Source organism: Garra rufa, chromosome 2 (genome assembly GCF_049309525.1).
Source record: "Garra rufa chromosome 2, GarRuf1.0, whole genome shotgun sequence".
NCBI classification, from domain to species: Eukaryota; Metazoa; Chordata; class Actinopteri; order Cypriniformes; family Cyprinidae; genus Garra; species Garra rufa.
In genome coordinates this window covers 22,439,933-22,466,581 of record NC_133362.1, presented here as the reverse complement: position 1 = coordinate 22,466,581, position 26,649 = coordinate 22,439,933, and the positions used below count along the sequence as shown (strand labels likewise).

The following is a 26,649-nucleotide window of genomic DNA, read 5'->3' as shown; positions in this document are numbered from 1 at the left end:
CCTCTAGCAGCAAAAATTTCATACTGTCTTTAAATACATTATTTATAATATTTATCGAAAGGTTGTAATATTAAAATCTAAGGGACCATCTAAAAAACTACACACACACGCAAAAAAAGAAAAAAAAAAAACGGAATGCATAGCAGATTATTTGATACATCTCTGTCCATTGCAGATGTGGACACCACTAAAGATCCTTGCCAGAAGGTCAAATGCAGCCGACATAAGGTGTGTGTTGCCCAGGGGTACCAGCGTGCTGTGTGTGTCAACCGCAAAAAGCTGGAGCACAGGTGAGCCCTTCAGTTACAGGACTGTCTTCATGCATATAACAAAAAAACATGACAGGATAGTGTTTGTTTTTTTAAGGTATGAATAAAAGAAACTGGGTGACATTCTAGGCACTGTGCAGAATGTAACTGTGCAGCAAAAAATGAGACAGGGTCATACAAATTTGGTCCTAGAATTATGGTGCAAAAACCTTGAGTAACATTTTAAATTGACCCTAGAGGAAATTTAAATGATTAGAGTTGTTATGGTTCCTTTATTTCCATAAGTGTTAGAAAATGTTCACTCACTTGTGAAGAGAAAGTCATATTTTCATAGAGGTGAAATAAGAGCAATTTATTAAAGCAGGCATGTTTTGTCAGGTGGCACATTGTGAGGTACACAGATTTAGTCCCTGGACGTTTGTTCTTTTTACAAATTGAACTTGTTCCTGAGGCCATTCCTTAGGGGGGTGGTTCTCATTGTAGCACACAACTAACTACAGAGAACATTCTGTTGACTTTAAATAAAAAAAAACAGGCCAATGATGCACTGTTCCTGTGCATTTGAGTGACCAATAACCAAGCATGCCTTAGTTTATATTATAAATTGAAAGGTTTTTGAGGAAAACATTTCAGGATTTTTCTCCATATAGTGGACTTCAATGAGGATCAATGGGTTAAAGGTCCAAATTGCAGTTTCAATTCAGCTTTAAAGAGTTTTATATGATCCCAGCTGAGGAACAAGTGTCTTATCTAGCAAAACGATTGGTCATTTTCTAAAAAACAAAACAAAAAAATTAATAAGATTAATATACTTTTTAACCACAAATGCTCTAATTGTCTCCTCTAACTTTAAAATCAGCATTCGACTTTCTTTGCACGTTCGCTTTGTAAACACTAGGTCGGTACATCCGCTAAATTCACGTGATCTTTCCAACCTGACCACTTTTTTTTAGAAACAAAATGACCCTTATTCTTCAGCTGGGATCGTGTAGAGCCCTTTGAAGCTGCATTGAAACAAAAAACAAACAAACATGGGGTTGAGTAAATTATCAGGAAGTTTTTATTCTGGAAGTGAGCTAATCCTTTAATAATGATGTGTTTCAGGTTGAAGCAGCAAGTCATTAGACAGCAGCAGGAGAGTAACTGTCAGCCTTGCCCAGTATCTTCCTCTGGTCCTGTTTGTGGCTCCGATGGACACAACTACGCCTCTCAGGTACACTGCATTCAACTTCCTTTAATTGTATTAAAATAAGCTGAACTGCAGAGAAATTGATCATATGGATATGATCAATTTCTCTGCAGTTCAGCTTATTTGAATACAATTGGATTTGTTGCACTTTTGTGCTTGTTCAGAGTTTCTGTCAGTAGTTTTTTTGGGTCGAATTAGGTAACCAAAAACTGTGCTTTATATTCTCTAAATCAGTAATTCCCAGCCAGGGATTGTTTTAGCTTTGTTAAAGGCAAAATATGTAAGATTTTTAAATTAAAATATCCAAAAACCATTTTATAACAGAACTTTTAACACACTCAAATGTATCTAGTATGATAAAACAGCGCTGCTTTTCCTACATACGCATAACTGGAAAAAGGGGAAGCGGTCAGCTGTGGCATAATAGAAGCTCCTCTGTTTTCGAGCAGTGGCTTGCGCTCATCCTTCATTAGCAGTTGCTTCAGCATCCTCTTTTCGCTTCCACGACTTTCAGCTCCTCTCTGCTTCATACTACAGTGACCTTAATAAGTCTTCAATACATTAGCTCATCAATGGACATGATTTCTGCCCAAGTCCTGTTGGATTGCATCGGCTGTGGGGATAAAGACAATAACTCCTATGATCCACACTCTATCACAGCGTCATCAAACTACGCCTTTAGTTCTTTGTTTGTTTTGAAAATGTGCTCTCTAGTGGTGAAAACTTACATATTGTGCCTTTAAATCTTAAAAACAAATTGAACGACTGTGGCTGACAGTTGATTAAAATATCTAATCATGATTAATCATGTAACTGCATTCAGTTCCTTTACATCCAACATTTGTGTAAATTGGTGATATATTTCTGTCACATACTTGTTGAGCTTCTGAATTCCACCACATAAGAAAGACCACATATATATTTCTTTAATTTTGTTAAATGTTCCATCTGGATTCACTTATAAAGAAATTTGCCACTAGGTCTTGCTTGGAGAAAGTTTCCTCATGAATGCCCCCGGAACATTTTCCCAGATAGCACACAACCATTTGTGAAAGACAAATAGGACACGTCTCATTAAAGAGAAGGAAAACTACTTAGTAAGCCTGTTGTTTTAAGTGAAGCATTGTAATAATGGCCAAAAAATGGCCAAAAATCAGTAAAACTTTACAATAAGGTTCCATTAGTTAATGTTAGTTAATGTATTAACTAACGTGAATGAACAATACATACAATTATTACAGTATTTATTAATCTTTAAAAATGTTGATAAAAATACAGTCATTCATTGTTAGTTAATGTTAGTTCACTGTGCATTAACTGTGTTAACAAGCACAACTTTTGATTTTAATAATGCATGTTGAAATTAACATGAAATAACTAATAAATGCTGTGGAAGTGTTTATTCTTAGTTCACATTAACTAAAGTAGTTAACTAATGAGCCTTATACAATATCAATATAATGCAAAATTTTATAAAACTGAATTAACACCAACTAAGGTATAATCCTTTCACTATCTTGTAACTTCTACTTGGTTTTGGAGTATGAATGCATCATGATGTTATTTCTATTCTTGTTATTCAGTGCCATTCTCTATTATTTTCTGTGTGACTCATGGATCAATCTGCTTGCGCAGTATGGGTAATGGTGTCTATTATACCTTGTATTCTGGCCCTTGACATCCTTAAAAGTCAAAGAATTGTCTGAAGAGAGTCTGGCTACTTGGGGATGAAAGAACCATTCTGTTGAATTATGTATTATCTCTATTATATCTATTTCTGACCTTGTGAGGGAAGAAATGAAGGTTGACATCAGCTTCTTTTAATGGAGATGTCTTGTCTGAACCAGCGATTTTCACTCGTCTGTAGAAATAATTGTGCTCTATTTTGGCTTAACAATTCATGGCACAGAACTGGAGCATGTGACACTGGACAAGTGTTATAGTGGCGCTGCTTATTCTTTGTGTGTTATGTGTGTGTGTTGCACCTGAATTTAGTGCAAACTGGAGCAGCAGGCTTGTCTCACAGGAAAGGAGTTGAAAGTAAGATGTGCTGGTCTCTGTCCCTGTACCGTCACCGCGGCTCCTGCTACAGATGTGGACAGCAAACACGGTATTTACCTGCCACACACTTCCAAAAGCGGCAATTTGGTCTTGCAAAGCTTGTTAAAGGCATAGATTAGCCAAAAATCATTTACTTAAAGGGATAGTTCACCCAAAAATGAGTAGTTAATACTCACTCTCATTTTTTTCTAAACCCGTAAGACGTTTGTTTATCTTTGGAACAGAAATTACGATATTTTGGATCCGAATGCTTTCTGACCCTGCAAAGACAGCAATGCAACTGACACGTTCAAGGCCCAGAAAGGAAGTAAGGACATTGTTAAAATAGCCCATGTGACATCAGTGGAATGAACTATTATATGAACTATCCCTTTAAGAAAAAAGGTCCAGCTTTTAAGTTTATATGATCATATTCTGATAATAATAATGAATGGTCTTATTCTGAGATTGCTTCAGATGCCATTTGTCTCTTTCACATCCCTTGTGCAGTCTGCAGCCCTCGCTCTAACAAAGGCTTTATTGATTTATCAACGGACTATGCTGCTCTTTTTCTTTCTTTGCTGCTTGCTTTGTGAATTTCTGCTGACTTTGATTATGTCTGATTTATGTCTGCGGTCTCTGCAGGCTTTTCTTGTCAAATTCAGAATGGCAAAAGCAGGACGATCGGTTCTTCACTCTTTAATACCAGCGTCTGCCAACACTCCCTTATCTCCTTTCACTGTCTCTGTCTCTCTTCTTTTTTTTTTTGGTCCATAGAGAGTTGCACAGGGCAGGACCTGGCAGATCTGGGAGATCGCCTGCGGGACTGGTTCCAACTGCTCCAAGGCAACGGCAAGCAGAACAACACAGGGAATCCTGTAGCCAGTTCTGCATCAAGTGAGGGTCTAACATTTATTTAGCCAGTGATTTTATATTTAGAAATATCAGTGAACTGTGTTACAGCAGCTTCCTATACACACTCTACTGATCAGCAACATACAAAGACTCTAGCCTCTTTTAGTTTGGTTGTATAATTTCATAAAATGCCACAAATGCATAGTATTTTTAAAAATGGACCTATGATAAATGGCACTAATAAAACTGCTGTATAAAACTTTGTAGATTCAAAGCTATTATGTTTGACTTGTGTTCTATTCTGATGGCCAAATAGCACCAGCAGCATTTTATCCACTCCATATTGCTGAATTGTGAAACGCAGCTAAATGCTTGATCACTACATTTACACCTGCACTAACAATCAAAAGTTTTTGTTTAAGATTTTTAATGTCTCTTCTGCTCACCAAGCCTGCATTTATTTGATCCAAAGTACAGCAAAAAAAGTAAAAATTAGAAAAATCTTTACTGTTTAAAACAACAGTTTTCTATTTGAATAGATTTTAAAATGTAATTTATTCCTGTGATTTCAAACCTGAATTTTTAGCATCATTACTCCAGTCACATGACCCCTCAAAAATCATTCTAATATTTTGATTTGCTGCTCCAAAAACATGTATTATTATTATGTTAAAAACAGCTGAGTATATTTTTAAGGTTTCTTTGATGAATAGAATGTTTCTCAATAGAACAGCATTTATCTGAAAAAGAAACCTTTGTAACATTATTAATGTCTTTATCATCACTTTTGATCAATTTAAAGCATCCTTGCTAAATAAAAGTATTAATTTGTATAATTTCTTTCCCCCCCCAAAAAAGAAATTATACTGACTCCAAGCTTTTAAATGGTATAGTGTATAATGTTTCAAAAGGTTTTATTTCAGATAAATGTTGATCTTTGGATCCTTCTATTCATCAAAGAATCCTAAAAATAAAACTAATCAACTATTTTAAATATTGATGATAATAATAATAATAATAATAAAAGTTTCTTTAACAGCAAATCAGTATATTAGAATATTTTCTGAAGGATCATGTGACACTGAAGACTGGAAAACGATTTAGGTTTGATCACAGGAGTAAATTACATTTTAAAATATATTAAAATAGAAAAGAGTTATTTAAAATAGTAAAACTATTTCAAAGTTTTAATGTTTGCTGTACTTTGAATCAACTAAATGCAGGCTTGGTGAGCAGAAGAGACTTCTTTAAAAAACATTTAAAAACTTTTGACTGGTGTACGACAATTTAAAATGTACATTTTATGGTAGAAAAATGACCAGATTAACCTTTTGTCCATCATTTTCATTAGAGCAATTTACTTTTTTATCAGCAACATTTGAACAGCAGTTTTGCTTTTAAAAGGACATTAATTAAATGTGATGCATTTTAGGAAAAGATGGCTCTTAGAAACCAGTTTAAAAATGCAGAGTTTTAAGCTAGTATTTCTCTGTGTTAAAACGTACCATGTGATTGTTTGTGCACAGTTGTGGACCGAACTCTTGTTGCAACCTGCAAGGACTCTATTGGCTGGATGTTCTCTAAGCTAGACACGAACAATGACCTGTATCTGGATCAAGCTGAGCTGTCTGCCATTAATCTGGACAAGTATGAAGTGTGCATACGGCCTTTCTTCAACTCCTGTGACTCCTACCGCGATGGCAAAGTTTCCACAGCCGAGTGGTGCCTCTGCTTTTGGAGAGAAAGTAAGCTTTTATTATCTCTATACAATTGAACCAAGCCTTAAAGGATTTACAGATAATTTACTCACCCTTTTGTCACCCAAAATTTTCATGTCTTCCTTTCTTCAGTCATAAAGAAATTATGTTTTTTGAGGAAAACATTTCAGGAATTTTCTCCATGTAGTGGACTTCGAGTTTGAACTTCCAAAATGCAATTTAAATACAGCTGCAAAGGGCTCTAAATGATCCCAGCCGGGGAAGAAGGGACTTATCTAGCAAAACAATTGGTTATTTTCTAAAAAAAAATATTACAATTTATGTACCTTTTTAATGTGCACTCCGGTTCAATACAGTTAGGGTATGTCAAAAAACTCCAATCTCATTTTCTCCTCCAACATCGCTCAAAATCATCCTACATCGCTGCAGAAGTACCGACCCAGTGTTTACAAAGTAAACGTGCAAAGAAGGTCAAACTCCCTTTACAAAAAAAGGTAAAAAAGCGATGTAGGATGATTTTGAAGTTGGAGGAGAAAATGAGATGGAAGTTTTTTGACATAACCTGTCTTGATCCGGAGTGCACAGAGTGGGCATGTGCATCACAGAGCTAGACAAGATGAGCATTTGTGGTTAAAAAGTTCAATTAAATTCAATTCAAGTTTATTTGTATTGCGCTTTTCACGATACAAATCGTTGCAAAGCAGCTGTACAAAAATGTAGGCTACTACAATATATTTAGTAGCTTATTAGTGGTAACTACTGTATGTCAAGTCGATGTTACATATGGTATAAATGTTAAGATCAGTAATGGTGTAATCAAACAAATGTATAAATTGTAATTTTTTTTTAGAAAATAACTAATCGTTTCACTAGATACAGTGAGAGAAAAAAAAATCTGCTGATTTCGTTTGCCCACTAACAAAGAAATTATCAGTCTATAATTTTAATGGTAGGTTTATTTGAACATTGAGCGACAGAATAACAACAAAAAATCCAGAAAAACACATTTCAAAAAAGTTATAAATTGATTTGCATTTTAATGAGTGAAATAAGTATTTCACTCTTTCGCAAAACATGACTTAGCAAAAACATTGTTGGCAATCAAAGAGGTCAGACATTTCTTGTAGTTGGTAACCAGGTTTGCACACATTTCAGAAAGGTATTTTGTCCCACTCCTTTTTGCAGATCTTCCCCAACAAATTAAAGGTCCCATATTGTACACATTTCTGGAGGTTTATTTTAGTTGTTGATGTCCTTAAGAATATATATTTGCGGTATAAGTGCCAAAATCCATCTCAATATATTTTTACAGCTCCTTTTTAGGAGCTCTGTCAAAAACAGGTCGATTTTGGCCCATCTAATTAATATTCATGAGCCTCTCTTCTGATTGGCCTGTTGTTTTCTGAGTGACGCACAGCCAGGCCAATCACAGGTAACTACGGTCATGTATCTTTGTAGCCGAACCCAGAGCAATAGAGAGAGCCTAGCCTGCTGATACTGAACAAGATATTTCAGAATGATCATTAATGTTTTTTTCTTTTTCAAACACCGAATGCAGTAAGCTACATAACTGTTGCTTTAGTAAAGCCCATTTCACAATGCGCGCTGATTCTGGAAAATTACGGGAACTGTGTGAACCAAAGCCAGAACCATAAAGGCAGTGTTGTAGTGATGATGCACGTTATCATGTGACTCTTCACAACGAAAAAATACGTGCAAAGTGGAATGAAGCGGCGATCGGGCAGAGCCAGCTCCTCACTATCAGCGCTGAAGCACAGTTTGTTCAGGTTAGTTTCAGTTTAGTGAAACGTACGCGTCGCATTACATCTCACATCCAAACGTCACATGTCTTTATGGGTTGTGTGTAAAGCACGCACAGATTCCGGAAAACAACTGTGAATGAACCAAATTAAACAATTCCGGAACAAATCATGGGACAGATTATGCATGTATTTACCGGAATCGCTGTGTGAAAGAGGCTGAAGTTGACGTGCCACTGGTCTCTTATATTCACGTTGTTCTGAAGCCTGTGCAATGATGTAGTTTCGACATCTATAGACTGAACAGGGTTTTCTAGATTAGTTTCTGTGTTGTTGTTGCTTAGCAATGTTATGGACGCGATGTTGTCTGGGTTTGACAAAAGGAGGGTGGGACGGTGGTTGGTGCTCGGGGTGGTGACTGAAGCCGGTGACTGAGTAGATCGGACGTCACATCGTTACGGAAGTCACAGCGGCTCGTGAAAATGATCAGCTACTTTAAGCAGGCTGTGTGCAGTTTACTGTGGATTGACTGTTTTGAAACTCATATGGTTACATAGCCCCTAGACCTCAGTTATCATGAAAAAAGCCAGGAAATTTCGATTTTGACAATATGGGACCTTTAAGGTTTCGAGGCTGACGTTTGGCATCTCGAACCTTCAGCTCCCTCCACAGATTTTCTATGGCATTAAGGTCTGGAGACTGGCTAGGCCACTAAAGGACCTTAATGTGCTTCTTTTTGAGCCACTCGTTTGTTGCCTTGGCCGTGTGTTTTGGGTCATACCCATCCAAGACCCATTTTCAATCCCCTGGCTGGCTTCAATGCCCTGGCCCTGATGGTACATGGCCCTGTCCATCGTCCCTTTGATGCGGTTCAGTTGTCTTGTCCCCCTAGCAGAAAAACACCCCCAAAGCATAATGTTTCCACCTCCATGTTTGACGCTGAGGATGGTTTTCTTGGGGTCATAGGCAGCATTCCTCCTCCTCCAAACACGGCGAGTTGAGTTGATGCCAAAGAGCTTGATTTTGGTCTCATCTGACCACAACCCTTTCACCCAGTTCTCCTCTGAATCATTCAGATGTTCATTGGGAAACTTCAGATGGGCCTGTGCATGTGCTTTCTTGAGCAGGGGGACCTTGTGGGCACTGCAGGATTTCAGTCCTTCACTGCATAGTGTGTTACCAGTTGTTTTCTTGGTGACTATGGTCCCAGCTGCCTTAAAATCATTGACAACATAATCCTGTGTAGTTCTGGGCCGATTCCTCACCATTCTCATGATCATTGAAACTGCACGAGATCTTGCGTGTGAGCCCCAGACCGAGGGGGATCGACAGTTTTGTGTTTCTTCCATTTGTGAATAATCACACCAACTGTTGACACCTTTTCACCAAGCTGCTTGGCGATGGTCTTGTAGCCCATTCTTGTGTAGATCTACAATCTTGTCCCTGACGGACAGTTCTTTGGTCTTGGCCATGGTGGAGAGTTTGGAATCTGATTGATTGATTGCTTCTGTGGACAGGTGTCTTTTACACAGGTAACAAACTGAGATTAGGAGCACTCCCAGGGGATACATTTTTTTTTCCTCACTGTGACTCGTGGGCATCATAGAAGTCCACTATATGGAGAAAATCCTTCGTTCATCTTTGGAAAACAAATTAAGATATTTTTGTTGAAATCCAAGAGCTTTCTGACCCTGCATAGACAGCAACGCAACCACATTCAAGGCTCAGAAAGGTAGTAAGGACATCGTTAAAATAGACCATGTGAGATCATTGGTTCAACCTTAGTTATATTAAGCTACACATTTGTGAGAATACATTTGTGCAATATACAATATATGAAAAAAAATATTATCGGTGCAATACATATATTTACAAAAATATCTTAGTTTCAAATCCTAATCAATAGTGTTAACTCTGACTAAAATTAGAAGGCATTTTAGTAAAATTGGTTAAAACAAAAATGAATGAATATGACATGGCAAAAATGCTGACTAAATTGACAAAATATTTTCATCCAAATGCAACTCAAAAAAAGTCACACTGGAAAAGAACAATTATTTTCACTTAAAATCAGCTCTAACCTGGATCATTGCCTCAGCATTGCACATTTGTGCCCTGCACCCTGCTGGTCAGTGCCACGGTCCACAGTTTGCTCTGCTTGGTTATATCAGCGTGACAGAAGGGGGACACATGGCCGAACATCAGTGCCAGCACTAGTCCGTGTCTGAGCGTGTTGAACACCGCTTCAGAGAGTTGGGGCTTTCAAATCTGAAATAATGTTTGAATTGGATTTGAGGGGCATATTTGGTTTCCATTACAATAGCCCAGAAGACGATACTGCATGCAAAAACCTGACTCCTAGCAGAGAGCATTTATTTTACGTCAGCACGCACTGGACTGGTGTTAAAGATAAAGAAGTCACCAATCGGTGGAGGCAGGGCTTTAGAAAAATCCATCTGTGTGCCCAGAGTTCTGCAGACTCATGCTACTAACTCATTCAGTTTGCACTGGATTAAGTTTAATTGGTTTTCTAAATATAATCAAACATTAAAGGGGGGAGGGAGAACCGTATGTTTGGATTATTGTAATCCAAATCTTTCATTTCCTCTACAAACACCCCCTTTGGATAGAAAATGAAAGATGGGAGAGCTGGAGAAGGCGTAAATTGACCTTTAGCTGTTTGTGGCATGTGGAGAGAGTGATTTAGAGTATTCATTTTGACGAGACGCATAAGTCTGGAGGAATTGCTATTCCGTGTGTGTTGCTAGGGTGACTGACAGCCAGTGTGTGTGTGTGTCAGCGGGGGAGAGCGTAGGTCTGTTTGCATGTGCATGTGTTTATCGGCAACATGCTCTACATATTAATGAGATTCGTCAGTGTGTGAGTGTGTTCTTTTGTTTGAGGAATTCCTTTGAGTGTGTGTGTTTACTTAAACCATGAAGCATGGCAAGTTTCTTGACACAAACAGACATATGCTCCACTGTGCATCGCACTGGAGGGGCACAGAGCTGTATCTTAGCAGTATCTTAACACACACACACACACGAAACCAGCCTGGCTGTTGTTTGATGTGATTCTGCTCACGATATGTGGCTGGGCACTCTCATCTCTCCTGGGTAGGGCACAGTTGCTTTTGGCCTGTCACACTTTGTCTTCCCCTTGTATTTCCCCCGGTGGATAGGAAATGGCCATTGCAGAGGGAAAAACAACATCATTGTTGGTTGTTGACAGCCTGCTCAGCCTGGTCAGACAGAAACCCGCTGCATTTTTTTAGACTTGACCTGCCCGGTCACATACAACTGTGAAACATGATCGTGATGATGCTTTGCCAAATATTCCAGTATGTGCTGCACTGATTTATTTATTAAAGGAAACGATCTGTCATCGTTTACCAATCTTTGTGTCATTCCCAAACCTGTATGACCCTATGTGGAATATAAAAGATGATGTTTGGGAGAATGTCCAAGCTGATCTTTTCCACACAGTGGAAGTAAATGGGGACTAGGGCTGTCAAGCTTCACATATGATTTGTATGCTACTTTCTAGATTCATACTCATATGTGACCCTGGACAACAAAAGCAACTGTGTCTTAAGCAGCACAGCATATTTGTAGCAGTAGCCAATAATACATTGTATGGGTCAAAATAATACATTTGTTCTTTTATGCCAAAAATCATTAGGATATTAAGATCATGTTCCATGAAGATATGTCTGTAAATGAAGCAAAACTTAATTTTTGATTAGTAATATGCTTTGCTAAAAACTTAATTTGAACAACTTTAAAGGCGATTTTTTTTTCAATAATTCGATTTTTTATGCACCCTCAGATTCCAGATTTTCAAATAGTTGTATCTCAGCCAAGTAATTCCTAATAAACCATACATCAATAGAAAGTTTATTTATTCAGCTTTCAGATGATGTTTATTCTCAATTGTAAAAAATTTACCCTTATGACTGGTTTTGTGGTCCAGGGAGACGCATACAATTTAGTATGATGACTGAAATATTGCTTGATAGCAGCATCTGAAATAATACTGTATTTTGTTTTAACAATGTGTGAGCTGACGTTTTAGTATGTTGCAAAAACCAAACAAAACCAGTCCACACATTTACTGTGTCATGTAGTCTATTAGAAAACAGTTGGAATGCCAACAAAAATAGTTCCAACCAAGCTGAAACAGAAGAGTTATGTGAATTTGCCTTTTGGAACAAATTGTTTCTATGAATGATTCAGTAACTCATTCATAATGTAATTTGCTTGATTTCTGACTGAGCAACCCACTTCAAAGCTGAATAAATAACTTGACTGAATATTTTTTTCATTAAGACAGGGACTTGCTGGCTACCTACTGGCAGTGTTATTTTTATATTTAACATTTAATATATAATTTTATTTTTAAAATCATTTCATATTCCAGTATTTACAGTTTTATTTTTTTTAAAGACTACAGTGTAATAAGGTTACAAACTGTCAGCATTAATAATGTTTTAATGCATGGTGAATAAGTAATGAATGATTAATGATGGGCCGTTGAATTATTAGAAAATAACGCACACCTGAGGTGGTGATGCAGCCATGACGTGAAGCGGAGTGTGCAATATTTTCTAATAATTCAACAGACTGGAGTCAGTTACTCCGCTTATACTATGGTTACCACACCACAAGACATTGTACAGATGTTGTACTTAAATACATTGGGCTGTTTTTTTGTCTTTAAAGCGCTCTTGTAAGTATTATTCAATTCTTACACATATCATCCCACACCTCCATTGCTAATTCCAAAATGTCATTTTAGACCTAGTAAGAGAGGCTTGAGCCACTGATAGTAATGCAGTTTTTAATGCAGTTATGGGAGAGAGAGAGAGAAAGAGAGAGATTAAGCGTGTGTGAATTACCTGAGTCTGTGCGTCTCTTAAGTATGCCCCTTTTTACAAGATGTAATTTTGGTCTTGGGTGTCCCAAGAATGTGCCTGTGAAGTTTTAAGATCATTTATCAGATCTTTTATTATATAATCTGGAAAATGTCATTTTTGGGCGCGTCTAAAAAAAAGAGCTGTTACATAATAATCAGAATAATATAATCAGAATGAGCTTTATTCAGAATCAGAATGAGCTTTATTGCCAGGTGTTTACATACTAGGAATTTGTTTTAGTGACAAAAGCTCCACAGTGCTACAGAATGACAGTGACAAGACGATACATATTATAAAAAGAACAATATACAAGTATACAAGACAGACAATGTGCAAAAATAGCAAAGACATTTGAATGGAAGTAAGTATGTGCATTAAATAAATAACTGAAAAATGAATAAAGAGTGTATAGTGTTGTATGTTCCACGATCAAGTGTTCATGAGATGGATTACCTGAGGAAAGAAACTGTTTCTGTGTCTGGTCGTTCTAGTGCTCAGTGCTCTGTAGTGCTGACCGGATGGTAACAGTTCAAAAAGCGAGTGTGCTGGATGTGAGGGGTCCAGAGTAATTTTGGCAGCCCTTTTTCATACTCTGGATAAGTACAATTTACATGCAATAAGCTGCATATTCTCACCCCATCTTTAGAGGAGGGTGTAGCATATACATATCTGCTCTGCACACCTACAGCAATAAACAGTCGGTAGCCGCAACATGACTGAGAGCGAGAGAACCAGTGTTCAGCTAACGTTAGCTAACCACTATAACGACATGACATTCACAAAGTGAATGTAAAATGTGGGCGGGGCCTAAACAATGTGATGTCACATTGCTTAGAGAATCAAAATGACATGCCTTGTGATTTGATTTAATAGGGATTAAAAATAAGAAGGAGGTGGATTTTTATTATTGTAGGGTGGTTGTGTTCATACACCGCCAACACATTTATGTCTAAACACCATGCAAAAGTGGATTTTGCATAATAGGTGCCCTTTAACAGTGTTCAGCAGCAGTGTCACTACTAATAGCGAAACTGTAAGTTTATCTGCTTCAACAACAGAGGCATTATTACCTCGCTAGTGAGAAATGTCATGTAGCTTTTAAGTTGTGAAACAATTTTAATGATAAAACCATCAAAGTAGTAGTGCTAACAATACGTTTCTGTGCGCACTTCTGTGTGTGCGAGTGTGTCCATTTGTAAGGAAAAGAGAGCGTACATAAGAAAATGTAATTTTGTGGCAAAAACATGGAAATAATTTGTCATTTTTATCCTGTTGTTTACTATATTTATTTGAAAATAATTGCACACCTTAGAATGTTTGTCAGCCAATCAGATTAAAGCGTTCATCAGCCCTGCAGTATAAAGAAAAATAAGTAGTTCTGTAGAGCGATCTAAAGAGGATACCTTTGTAAAAAAAAATTAAAAAAATATTCGTTTTCATTTTGGGGCATATTGGTTGAACATTATGCCAAATAACTATTTTTGTGTTCCTCAGAAGAAAGTCATTTTGGTTTTGAATGACCTGAGAGTGAGTAAATGATGACAGAATAAATAAATAAATAATAATAATAATAAACGTTGCTGTAATTTATTGTAAGAAGTTTGTATATTTCCACTCATTAAAGAGAAAACTGCAATATATAAATATTTCAAAATAGGTGTTGATTTTGTTCAAAACATATTCAAAACAAGTTCTGTTACTCAAAATGTAATTTACTCATTCTTTTAATGAATTACATTGCCATAAAACTAAAGATTAGAACTATCTATTGTGCCACTTTTGAAAAGCGTGTGTTTGGGTGTGATTTGATTGTGCGGCTGCATGGAGAGCAGCCCTGGTGTAATGCCGCCTCATCTGGGAGTTGGTGGGGGAGCTCGTGTGAAGCGTTTGTCTGGAGGAGATTAGCGCTGGCTCTTCCCTAAAGGCACTGATTGTTTTTCTTCCACAGAGCCTCCCTGCCTGGCTGAGCTAGAGCGAATCCAAGTGCAAGAAGGAGCCAAGAAGAAACCGGGTAAGAAAGAACACTCTGCTGAGACTCACTCACTGTACTATCTCGGGAAGAGCAAATTAAGGTGTGAAGGAGAGGAACAAAGGGAGAACCAGAGAAAGAGGTTATATAGAATGTATACAGCTGAAAGAAAAATGAATGGAAGAAAGACTGTCTGTAAAAGGAAAAAGCGAGGTAGAAAAGAGGTCAAATGTAAACTCTGAAAGACAAAGAGGGCAGCTTTGGCAGAAGTGACTCTAGAGGAGTTTCATTTAACAGATGACAAGCACAAGGCTGGGATTAGCCCCTAATCAGGTGTGTGGATTAGAGCGGCGCTCATGGCTGCAGGCAGTGCTGTATGTTTGGCTGCAGCGCTCTTAGGACTCTCCAAGGACGTGCTGCAGATGCTTCAGCCTATCAGAAGCAGACGAAATGCAAACATTCCCTGAAGACTGAGAACAAATAATAATGTATATAATACAAATAAATAGTTTCATTGTTATTTTGAAAGATTAACCAATGTTTACTCTTGGATACGTTTATTATAAAATTTCAGTGGGAAAAAAATCTCTAAATCTTTTTTATGTCAAAACAGGGATATGATATATAAATGTGTTTGATACAGTTGAGGTCAAATGTTTACATATACCTTGCAGAATCTGTAAAATGTTAATTATTTTACTAAATTAAGAGAGATCATACAAAATGAATGTTATTTTTTATTTAGTACTGACCTGAATAAGATATTTCACATAAAAGGCGTTTACATAAAATAGTTGAATTTATAAAAATGACCCAGTTCAAAAGTTTACATACGCTTCATTCTTAAACTGCCTGCTGTTCCTCAGAAAAATCCTTCAGGTCCCACAAATTATTTGGTTTTTCAGCTATTTATATTTGAACACTTTCCAACAATGACTGTATGATTTTGAGATGCATCTTTTCACACTGAGGACAACTAAGGGACTCATATGCAACTATTACAGAAGGTCCAAACACTCACTGATGCTCCAAAAGAAACAATGCAATAATTTGAAGAAGTATTCTTCTGTATCTTCTGAAGGGCAGTACTAAATGAAATATATTTAGGTAAAATAAGAAAAATGTACACATAGTTTACACCCCTGGCTCTTAATGCATGGTTTTTCCTTCAGGAGCATCAGTGAGCGTTTGAACCTTTTGTAATAGTTGCATATGAGTCCCTAAGATGGACCTCAAAATTATACAGTCATTGTTGGAAAGGCTTCAAATACACAAAATGCTGAAAAACCAAAGAATTTATGGGACCTGAAGGATTTTTCTATGGAACAGTGGGCAGTTTAACTGTTCAGGACAAACAAGGGACTCATGAACAACTATTACTAAACAAACAAACAAACAAACAAACAAAAAAACACAGCTGTGGATCATTCATGTAACAACACAGTATTAAGAATCAAGCGTATGTAAACTTTTGAATGGGGTGGGTCAATTTTACAAATTCAACTATTAATTTCTCTCGTGGACTGTATGTAAACACCTTTTATGTGAAATATCTTATTCAGGTCAGTACTAAATAAAAAATAAAATGCATTTTGTATGATCCCTATTATCTTGGCAAAATAATGAACATTTTGCAGATTCTACAAGGTGTATATACATTTTTGACCTCGACTGTACATATTCAGAGAGCATTTAAAAAAACATAATATTCCAGAGGTGCATTGTGTGTTTCCAACTTTCTCAGCCATGTTAAATGTACATTTTTATTAACAGAAAAGATGACAGTCATAAAATCATGAGTAAAGAAAAGCCTAATCTAGAACCAACTGTGTTTAACCCTATAATGCATTAATAGTTAAATCATACTGTAAAAAATTGTTTAAATTTGATTACTTTTAATTAACTGAAATTAAACTGAAATATAATTATATTCTGAGAAAAGTAAAATCTGTCTATTGCAATGTAAGATTATGGTAAATATTCCAGAGGTTCATGGAGCACCACCACTTTTGTCAGCCTTGTTTAATTTATGTTGTCATAAATATAAAATACAATGGCATAAAAAGAAGACATGTAGAATTATGGCCCAGTGTCAAAGTAATAGCCTAACCTAGAAAACATAAATCTGTCCTTAAACCTCTGATGCATTAATTATTCAATCACAATGGAAAAAAATGAAGTTTTCACATAGTTTCACATAATATATGTTATATATATATATATATGTATGGGTGTGTATGTGTGTGTGTGTGTATATATATATATATATATATATATATACATACATACATGCATATAATCTAAAGTTTTTTATCAAATGTAAATTCATGTCTGTCCCAGTCACATATTCTTGGTTAAATAAGCATTACTTACACTATCAGAAAAATATAATCAGTATTCTTTTTATTAAAGCCAAGTATGAATCTAATCAAGTTAGTGTTTTTAAGCATTTTACATTTATTCCAAAATAATAACTCAAGGCAGTAACAATTTAAACAATGTATTTTATTTATGAACTTATGTTCAGCTATTCTTCTTATTTATAGTTACATTCTAACTATTTTAGAATTTTTCGTGTCATCCCACAGTTTGACAGATCATGTTTTCATGCCATTTAAGTCTTATTTTGACCATTTTTAAGGTGCTATTTTTTGAGAGTTGCATTTTGAAGTACATGGCACAAGTACATTGCTTTCCCCATCTGTATTTAATTTATGTTCTCATAAATAAAACAACACAAAGACATAAATAGGACAGTCAGGTTGAATTATGACTAAGGATCAATGAAATCACCCATGCTGGTGGTGGTTTGGATATAACATCACATCTTGAATGTTTAAAACACTTTAAAAGATTTGCCCCCTAGTACACAGTGCATCAGAGGGTTAAATCCTGCATTTCATTGCTAAATAGATCATGATGATTATGCAAACATATAGTTGTTTATTACTCCATGCAGTTGGTTTTTATCGCACATCATGATTCGAGCCACTGCAGACAGAAACCCAGCCCTCAACCCTCGCCAAGGTTACATTTTATGCATTACAATGAGCGGTGTCACTTGAGTCTGTCACATGATTTACAGCAATATGCAAACTAGTTTGCAATGTCACCGTGATGCAACGCTCGTTTTCTATAGGATATGAAAATGAATGTAAAACACGCATTGTGTTTCTCAAAACGTGCACGTCTGTGCGTTTCTTGTCGTTCCAGATACATACATTCCCAGCTGTGATGAGGACGGCTTTTACAGGAGACTGCAGTGTGACAAGAGCAGAGGGGAGTGCTGGTGTGTGGACCAGCATGGAGGAGAGTTAATGGGCTCCAGAATCCATGGCAACCCCGACTGTGGTGAGCACGAGCACAACACACACACACACACACACATGCTACACAGAGGACAATGCTCCTTCTGTAGCTACAGGGCTTAGGGCTTAGATCCACAAAATCATCAGTCACCCATCTGACAGAAGACCAAGTGCTACATTCATTAGGCCAGGTTCATTTCCATTCCAAAAGAGCAGTTGTCTCACCGAAATAAAGGTCCTTAAGATTAATTACTACTGGCTGCGACGGACCTGCAGGTGATAAGAACAAATCCCCTGACTGGACATAAAACAGCGATTAAAAAGCCCAACGTCAAAGTCACACCTCCTGATTGTTTATTGTCCTGTATTGTTTGGCCTAAATCGCTCGCGATGTTTCTCTTTTGCAGATGAGGTGGTCACGTACTCGGGCGATTTTGGCAGCGGGCTCGGATGGGAAGATGAGGAGGAAAAGGAGGCGGAGGAGAACGGCGAGGAGGCTGAGGAGGAAGAAGGGGAGGTGGGAGAGGTAGATGACGGCGGATACATTTGGTAAAACGAAATGCGATTCTCGCCGTGTTCGACGTAGCTTTCTGTGGCCCATTTCTACAGAGGCAGCTCTATCTTCTGACATTAAACGGTGGACACTGGAGGGTCTGTCATCTTTATACTGCACTCCAAACAGCATTGACTTGAGGGAAGGGAGGGTGGGTGGGTGGGAAAAGAGGGAGGCTTGGTTAGTGTTAGCTGTAGTGAGATTACGGAACGAGTTTTCAAATATTGGGCTTATGAATACATGTGAAACATCATATTTTTGTTGTAAGTGCAAGAGTTTTCTTCTGAATCAGTCTCTAGCATCTGCAAACACGAGCTCAGAATTAGGCGCTTGATAGGTGTGATGTGATGCATTCTTATGCAAGTCTAATAAATACATACTTCGTCACTATATGATATTAAGTCTAAAACGACTTTTTAAAGTATGTATATAAAGATAGACAGGCTTCAGGGTCTAACCTGTTTCATTAGAGATCTGTCGACCATCAGCAACTGCTTTCTTTGGGAATTGAGACTGCTGCTAATGTTTTCGCTGTTAGAGTTTATGTAAATTGTTTTAAATGTCCTCCAACTGATTTAGCGTATATAAAGAAAGACAAAGAGACACAAGTCCAAAAAAAACTCCAAGGTAAGACTGTTACCCTGTTCTGTTCAGGCTGAAACAGTCTCTGCATTATTTCTTTGCTACCTTGAAGTAGATCTAGTCGTACATGTCTTGAAATAAAGTAGCCTAAGTAGCCTATTTCTCCACGCTTACAAACTACAACCGACTTTAGGCTACTTGCCAGAAATACACAATGCACTTCTACAAGATGATCCTTGTCCTAAAGGCACTATTTTTTCTTTCCTGTCTTTTGTGTAATAATCCACTGAAACCAGAGATGGCAAAGCATTATATTTTCATATAAATTACGTCTCGATGCAGTAGCTTTCTCCCTCACCCCGACGTCCAAATCATTGTTTTCTTTGAAATGGACAGTAATAAATCCTGAGATACGCGCGCTCTGGTTTCATATGTCTGTCATAATAGAATTTGCTTATACTCCACTAGGTCAGGCTGTAATACGGTACTTCTGATGCAACGCGGCTATTATAACGAGGCAGTGTACGGATGAACAGGAGAGGCAGGAATGAGCTTTCCAAAATGCATTCTGACATATTCTCTCTCATATACCCAAAGGGACCAATCTGTCTTTGCAGATGTCTTCTAATCAGATCTTCCCATCATTTGCAGTGAAAGATGTGTTGGCTATAATGTTCCTAGGTGTAAATCTGGTACTGCAGGGATTTATATTCGAGGTCTGAATCTTAAAATCTATGACTAAAGGTAAAGTACATGAGTCTTGCAGTAAACATCTAAAGCATCAGTTTTTAGGGTTTAAACGACTCGGCCTGGCATGATAATTCACTTGTGATTTCGAAGCTTGTACATTTTCGACGTAAACGCATTCATTATTAATGTACCACGGTGTCTACGAAACAATATAAATCCTTCAAATGTCATTGAGCTGAATCTTGACGATATTTAAATTAGTTGAGGATTATCGTAGACGGGGTGGAAAGACGGCCTGCCCATTAAAAGTCAATAGTGAATGTCCTGATGTCTTACTCAGCAGTGTACAGGAGCCTGCTAACAGTGATGTTATATCCACTTGGACTAGTGTATGATTGTATTGTACTGTACATGCCATTATTATTGTAAATACTTGGATTTACTGATTAGAAAACATTCTATTTACGCTGAGTTGCAGTATATTTGCATTTAGTTGCATGTTTCTTTGTCCGAGTGTGTCATCTTTCTTGCCTGAATATGATTAAAGGCACTGGGCCCGAAAGTGCTGTTCTTTTGTTCTCCTAATTACTCCCAAGACTCTGCGACATGCTAATTTTCATGTGATACTGGAGACATGAGAAAACAAATCTTTTCAACCCACTTTTAAACATGTTTTTTGGACAAGTGCAATTTATAATAACTACCAAAAATATCCAACAAAAGCAGGTTCTCTAACTCAAGAGACCAAAAAAGACATATTTTAGCTTTAATAGAGGGCATCATGTAAACACATCTTTTAATTATTGACTTATTGTCATTAAACCGCATTTAACATTTAAAAGAAATATTGTTAATGATGAAACTATAATTATCTGAAAACACACTATTATACTCTATAATAATACAGCATTGATTTATTATTGGCACACATTTTATATTTTTGTGATTTAGTGGATAAACTTGCTTGGCATCAATCTACAATGATTAGAAACCAGTTTTAGCCTTTGGTTTTTAACCGTTTTAGGTTTTCATCACTGGTTTCTAACTATTTTACAAAAAAGTGTGTGATGAAACGGTTACAACAATGCATTGTTTTAGTGTTGGCACACATTTCATATACAGTTGTAATCAAACATACACCTTGCATGTTTTTAAAAATGTTAATTATTTTACCAAACTAAGAGGAATCATACAAAGTGCATGTTATTTTTATTTGGTACTGACCTAAATAATATGTTTACATAAAAGACATTTACACATAGTCCACAAGAGAAAATAATTGTTGAGTTTATAAAAATGACCTTGTCCAAAAGTTTACATACACTTAATTCTTAATACTGTGTTGTTATCTAAATGATCCACAGCTGTGTTTTTTTTTTTTTAGTGATAGTTGTTCATGAGTTCCTAGTTTGTCCTGAATAGTTAAACTGGCTGCTGTTCTTCAGAAAAATCTTTCAGGTTCCACAAATTCTTTGTTTTTTTTTTTAGCATTTTGTGTGTATTTGAACCCTTTCCAACAACGACTCTGATTTTAAGATCCATCTTTTCACACTGAGGACAACTGAGGGACTCATATGCAACTATTACAGAAGGTTCAAACGCTCACTGGTGCTTTAGAAAGAAAAACCCTGTATTAGGAGCCAGGGGTGTACATTTTTCTTATTTTGCCTAAAAATCATATTTATTTCATTTAATACTGCCTTTCTGAAGCTACAGAAGATACTTACATGTTGCCCAGAAGACAAAATAAGTTAAATTTACCCTGATCGTCAAATTCAAAAAGTTTTCACCCCCGGCTCTTAATGCATTGTGTTTCCTTCTGAAGCATCAGTTAGTGTTTGAATCTTCTGTAATAGTTTCATATGCATTACTCAGGGCAGGACAAACAAGGGACACATGAACAACTATCACTAAAAAAAAAAAACACAGACAGCTGTGGATCATTCAAGTGACAACACAGTATTAAAAATCAAGTGTATGTAAACTTTTGAACAGGGTCATTTTTATAATGACTATTATTAACAACTATTATTTTCTCTTGTTAACTATATGTAAACGTCTTTTATTTGAAGTATCTTATTCACGTAAGTACTAAATAAAAAACATGCTTTTTGTATAATATTTGGTTAAATAATTAATAATTTATTTTGGTCTCATACTTCACATTTTGCAGATTCTGCAAGGTGTATGTTCTGCAAGGTAAATCTTTTGACTTAAAGGTTGTATCAGCGATTTCTAGCCTAAAACATAAAGTGTCAATTTCAGCTGACCTTTCTTCACGATCCGCTCGCTGCCTGCCCCATAAATTGTCTGTGAAAAAACCGCGTCTCTCTGGTCAGCCTAGGGTCCGAGATATGCCAAAAAAAAACAATCGGCACTACCAACCTTTCCACACATAAACAAACAGTGTTCCAACCAATCAGCGTCAGGGGTTTGGTGTTGTGGACTTTCGCTCCGCCTCCCTCACATCCCAGCACCAGTAGGAAAGTCCACAACACCAAACCCCTGACGCTGATTGGTTGGAACACTGTTTGTTTATCTGTGGAATAGTTGATAGCGCCAATTGTTTTTTTGGCATATCTCGGACCCTAGGCTGACCAGAGAGACGCGGTTTTTTCACAGACAATTTATGGGGCAGGCAGCGAGCGGATCGTGAAGAAAGGTCAGCTGAAATTGACACTTTATGTTTTAGGCTAGAAATCGCTGATACAACCTTTAAATTGTATTAGTGATCCAGTGCAGCAAACAACTCGGTACCAACCTAAAATATTTAGAATTAGAACCAGGATTAAGCAGGATTTTTGTGTAATCTTAAATAATCAAGAAATTATAATTATAAAAAATAAGAAATGTTAAGTTTCACAAATTTCGAAGACTGATCAAAGCTTGCTCTGAATGTTTTGTAGTCTCCATATCTTCTTGACATCGTCCTCTGCACCGTCTAAGACCTTAAACACAGCAGCATCTCCAGTTTGAGTAAAACGTCTCAGCAGAGGCTCTAGAACAGTCACTGGGATGCTGAAGTTCAGGTGGGGATACGTCACTTTTGCTGCAAAGTCTCTTGTGTTACTGGACACAATGCCTAAAATTAGAACATATAAGATAAAAAAAAAAAAGTCATATTAGAAAGAATCTGCCTATGAAAACCTGATTTAGTCAAGACATGCTTTGATGCTAAATTGTAATAGAGAAAAATATGTTTAATTGGTCGCATGGTGCCCCCTTCTGGTTAGAGAAGGTATTGTACATTTCAATCTCCAGTGAATACTGGATTTTTACTTAACTGGTCGTTGTACTGATAAACAAAACAACAGTTTTTTTCTATTAATTCCTAACTATTTAAAATTAAATGTATGAATGATATTACCTAACAATTCCCCAGTGGCCGAACGAACCACTGCGCCACCACTGGCTCCAGACTGCACTGCACATGTAGTCTGCAGCATCACAGGCCGTGACTGATGGGTAATAACTCTGGATAAGATTCCTGAGGTCAACGAGGGGCCACAGCTGCTCCCTAAAGCTCCATAACCCACAACAAGCACATCCTCACCTAAACAAACACACAACATGAAAATAACAGGTGCTGTACAGCAAAACATTACAGAGTAATGCTTTTTAAAATCTGAAATGGATTTTATTTATAATACATTTAAATGCATTATACTTACAGAATGACGACTATATATATATCCTGTATATCTTGCCATAATTTTGACTTGCTTTGGTAAAAAGTTGAAATTATGATAGTCATAGGACTTAAAGTTGAAATTTTAACATAATAACTACTTAATAATAAGTAAGTAATAATATTAAGTTGAAATGACTTAAGTCATAATTTGACAATTCTGACTTATTGACGTAATTGGTGTCGTAATTTTTACTTTTTTCTGTATATGTTGTCATTTATATCATAATTATGACTTGCCGTAATCTTGATTTACATGCTTTGGCAAATCATAATTATGGCAAAAGTTGAAATTGATAGTAAGTTATAGGACATACATTGAAATTATGAAATACTAAGTCATAATTCTAAGTTGAAATGACTTAAGTCATAATTTGACAATACATTACTTATTGTTGTTGTTATTGTTGTCATAATTTTTACTTTTTAATGTATATTTTGTCACATATCATAATTATGACTTGCCATAATTTTGAATTGCATGCTTTGGTAAATCATAATTATGACAAAAACTTGAAATTATGATAGTCATAGGACATAAAGTTGAAATTGTGAAATACTAAGTCACAATTTTACGATGAAATGACGAGTCATAATTTGACAATTGTGACTTATTGTCGTAATTGTTGTCATATTTTTTTACTTTTTATGTATATTTTGACATGCTTCTGTAAATCATAATTATGACAAAAACTTATCCCATACTTTCAACTTTATAAACTATGACTATCATAAGTCATATTTGATCATTCTGAAATATTGTCATAACTGTCATCATCATTTTTACTTTTTATGTATATTTTGTCACTTACGCTTAATAATTATAACTTCCAATAATTTTGACTTACATGTCATAATATTTATGACTTCTTAGAATTTTGACTTTTCATACCATAATTATGATCTTTTTTATCTCACAATTTCAACTTTTTGTTCATTTTAATGTTTTATCTCAGAATTATGACATGTTTACCAAAACAAGATTTGTCTTATGTGGCAGAAATAAGCGTTCATAGTTATATTTTGTATGTAAAAGACTGGGGTTCAATATAAAATATAGTGTCAAATATCACATTTGTTGTTTATTATTGTTGTTGTATGTAAAAGACTGGGGTTCAATATAAAAATATAAATGTAGTGTCAAATATCACATTGATACAAAACCACCTGATATTTGGATATGACGTTATCACATATAAACTGGTACACACTGGAAAGAACAAGCATTTTTCTTATGTTGATGGACATCCACAAAATAATCAAACTGAAATCTCAAAAGAAAAGTGGCTGAATATGAATTTCAATAAAACAGGTTTGCATTACCTGGGTGAAAGTAGGTGGTAAACTTTGTTTTTACTGAGTCTGCAAGGGGTTCCTGAAGCTCCACCACAGCGATATCATAGGGAGATGATGGTGCTGATGAATACAGCACCTTACCACTTACTGCATCAGATCTGAAATGGAAAGTTTAGATATTATTATTAATCCAATGGTGATTAAAAAATATAACAATAACATATAACAAAACTCAATAAACAAATCTTATAATAATGAATATGAATAAATTCAATACCTTCCTCCAAAGTTGACTCTGACTGTAAGCACAGAATTTTCATTAACCACATGCCTGCAAGTCAGAACTAGATTCTGGTTTAGCAGCACACCTGAACCCCACAGCTGGCCAGTCTCAATCAGCACAACTCCAGGGTAAAATTCAGAGCCTGGCTTTCGGTTTGCAGTTAATGGAGCTTGAAGAGAGCTGGTGATTAACTGTGATGACTTTTCTATCAGCGACTCCTGGATGGCACCAGCCTGTAGCATGTTTTTCAGAATCAGGTGAACCGAGCACACAAGTGTCAGCCCAATCCATTCATCTGACTTCCGGCAAAGTGGTGAAACGATCAAACCCACAAGGTAAGATCTGCCTCCTTTGCTAACAAACACACCGCCTCCTTCAGTGCCAGGCAAGCAGCGGGCATCAGTCAGGATCAGGGCATTCTCATCTCCTGCCAGATTACTAATTATACCTTTACTAATTGTGTTCATGAAGAGGTCTGGACAGAGACCACCGAAGGGAGACCCGCATGCAATGACATGACATCCTTTTTTGAGACTGCCACTCTTCACCCATGGAATAGTTTCCTTACAGGTGCATGTGGATGAAGTGGGCACTTTTAAAAGTGCAAACCAACTTAAAAACTTGGAGACTTCCAGAACTTCAGTATCCAAAGTGCCACTATCAAAGCCCCAGTTATCAGCCCCCTTGAAGATTTTGTGAAAAGCATCTTGAAACTCCACACAATTGATCATCATTAATAGTTCAGCCTCTTGACGGCTCGTATTGTGTCTGTCCGTTACACACGACTGGTTGACGCAAACGTGAATGTAATCTACATTCACTTTTATCTTTTTAGTGAAACTTTCAGAATGCAGTATTTTCGTGTCTTTCTTCATGGACTGTCTATCACTGATAAAGCCTGAGAACAAAATGCCACTACAGATTACTATCCCAGACTGGTAATTCAGAAACACTCCACTACAGCTCATTTCTTTATTCTGAGATCCAGATGTGGGACTGAGTGGCTTCTCGGATACTGTGACAACACAGCATGTTTCTTCCACATTCTTCATTTTCAAACGTTAGATATCTAACAGTATTACGTAAATGGACGCAGGTTTTTACGCTAATAGTAGGCGAGTTCTTGCATTTTGCAATGAGTTCAAGATACAAATGTCAAACGCACCGCTGGAGGTCAAATTATAAATAATAACAAATGCTAACAGTTTGTCACTAACAACTAGTTAGGCTTGCAACGAATACGTCTAATCGGCTAGATAAAAATAATGTCTATATTAACCGACTTGATATTGTTGCAATGCATTCGTTCTCCACCTGCAGTGCTTCCTGGTGTAATTTCATTGGCGTAAAAGCAATCACGTGGTCGGTGAAGCGTTCTCCTATTGGTTAATCCAAAACTGTTGACATGTTGGAGGTTCCGACTCTCTCGAACAATTCACTTCATAGAACCGGTTCATTGATTCTTTTACGTAGTCGTTGATATAGGCATATAAATATGTCCGAAAATGACGTTTTTCGCGTCAAGCCATTTGTG

At 36.6% G+C, this 26,649-nt stretch overlaps 2 protein-coding genes across 2 annotated transcripts in view; one reads left to right on the top strand and one right to left on the bottom strand.

The window, feature by feature from the left end:
* Positions 1 to 20,410, top strand: part of spock2 (SPARC (osteonectin), cwcv and kazal like domains proteoglycan 2) — a 43,011-nt gene extending 22,601 nt beyond the window's left edge. Inside the window, exons 3-10 of the mRNA XM_073833902.1 lie at positions 176 to 290; positions 1,374 to 1,482; positions 3,454 to 3,568; positions 4,276 to 4,395; positions 5,880 to 6,098; positions 14,695 to 14,757; positions 17,929 to 18,066; positions 18,431 to 20,410. Coding sequence (XP_073690003.1) covers positions 176 to 290; positions 1,374 to 1,482; positions 3,454 to 3,568; positions 4,276 to 4,395; positions 5,880 to 6,098; positions 14,695 to 14,757; positions 17,929 to 18,066; positions 18,431 to 18,576 — 1,025 coding nt within the window. The 3' untranslated portion in view covers positions 18,577 to 20,410. The remainder of the gene's footprint in view (positions 1 to 175; positions 291 to 1,373; positions 1,483 to 3,453; positions 3,569 to 4,275; positions 4,396 to 5,879; positions 6,099 to 14,694; positions 14,758 to 17,928; positions 18,067 to 18,430) is intronic.
* A 188-nt stretch (positions 20,411 to 20,598) lies between these two features.
* Positions 20,599 to 26,424, bottom strand: tysnd1 (trypsin like peroxisomal matrix peptidase 1). The gene is made up of 4 exons (XM_073833901.1): positions 25,110 to 26,424; positions 24,860 to 24,990; positions 23,216 to 23,401; positions 20,599 to 22,930 (listed from the first exon to the last, which is right to left on the bottom strand). The coding sequence occupies exons 1-4, from the start codon at positions 26,165 to 26,167 to the stop codon at positions 22,728 to 22,730; spliced, it is 1,578 nt and encodes a 525-aa protein (XP_073690002.1). The 5' UTR covers positions 26,168 to 26,424; the 3' UTR covers positions 20,599 to 22,727.
* Between the last annotated feature and the right edge of the window lie 225 nt (positions 26,425 to 26,649).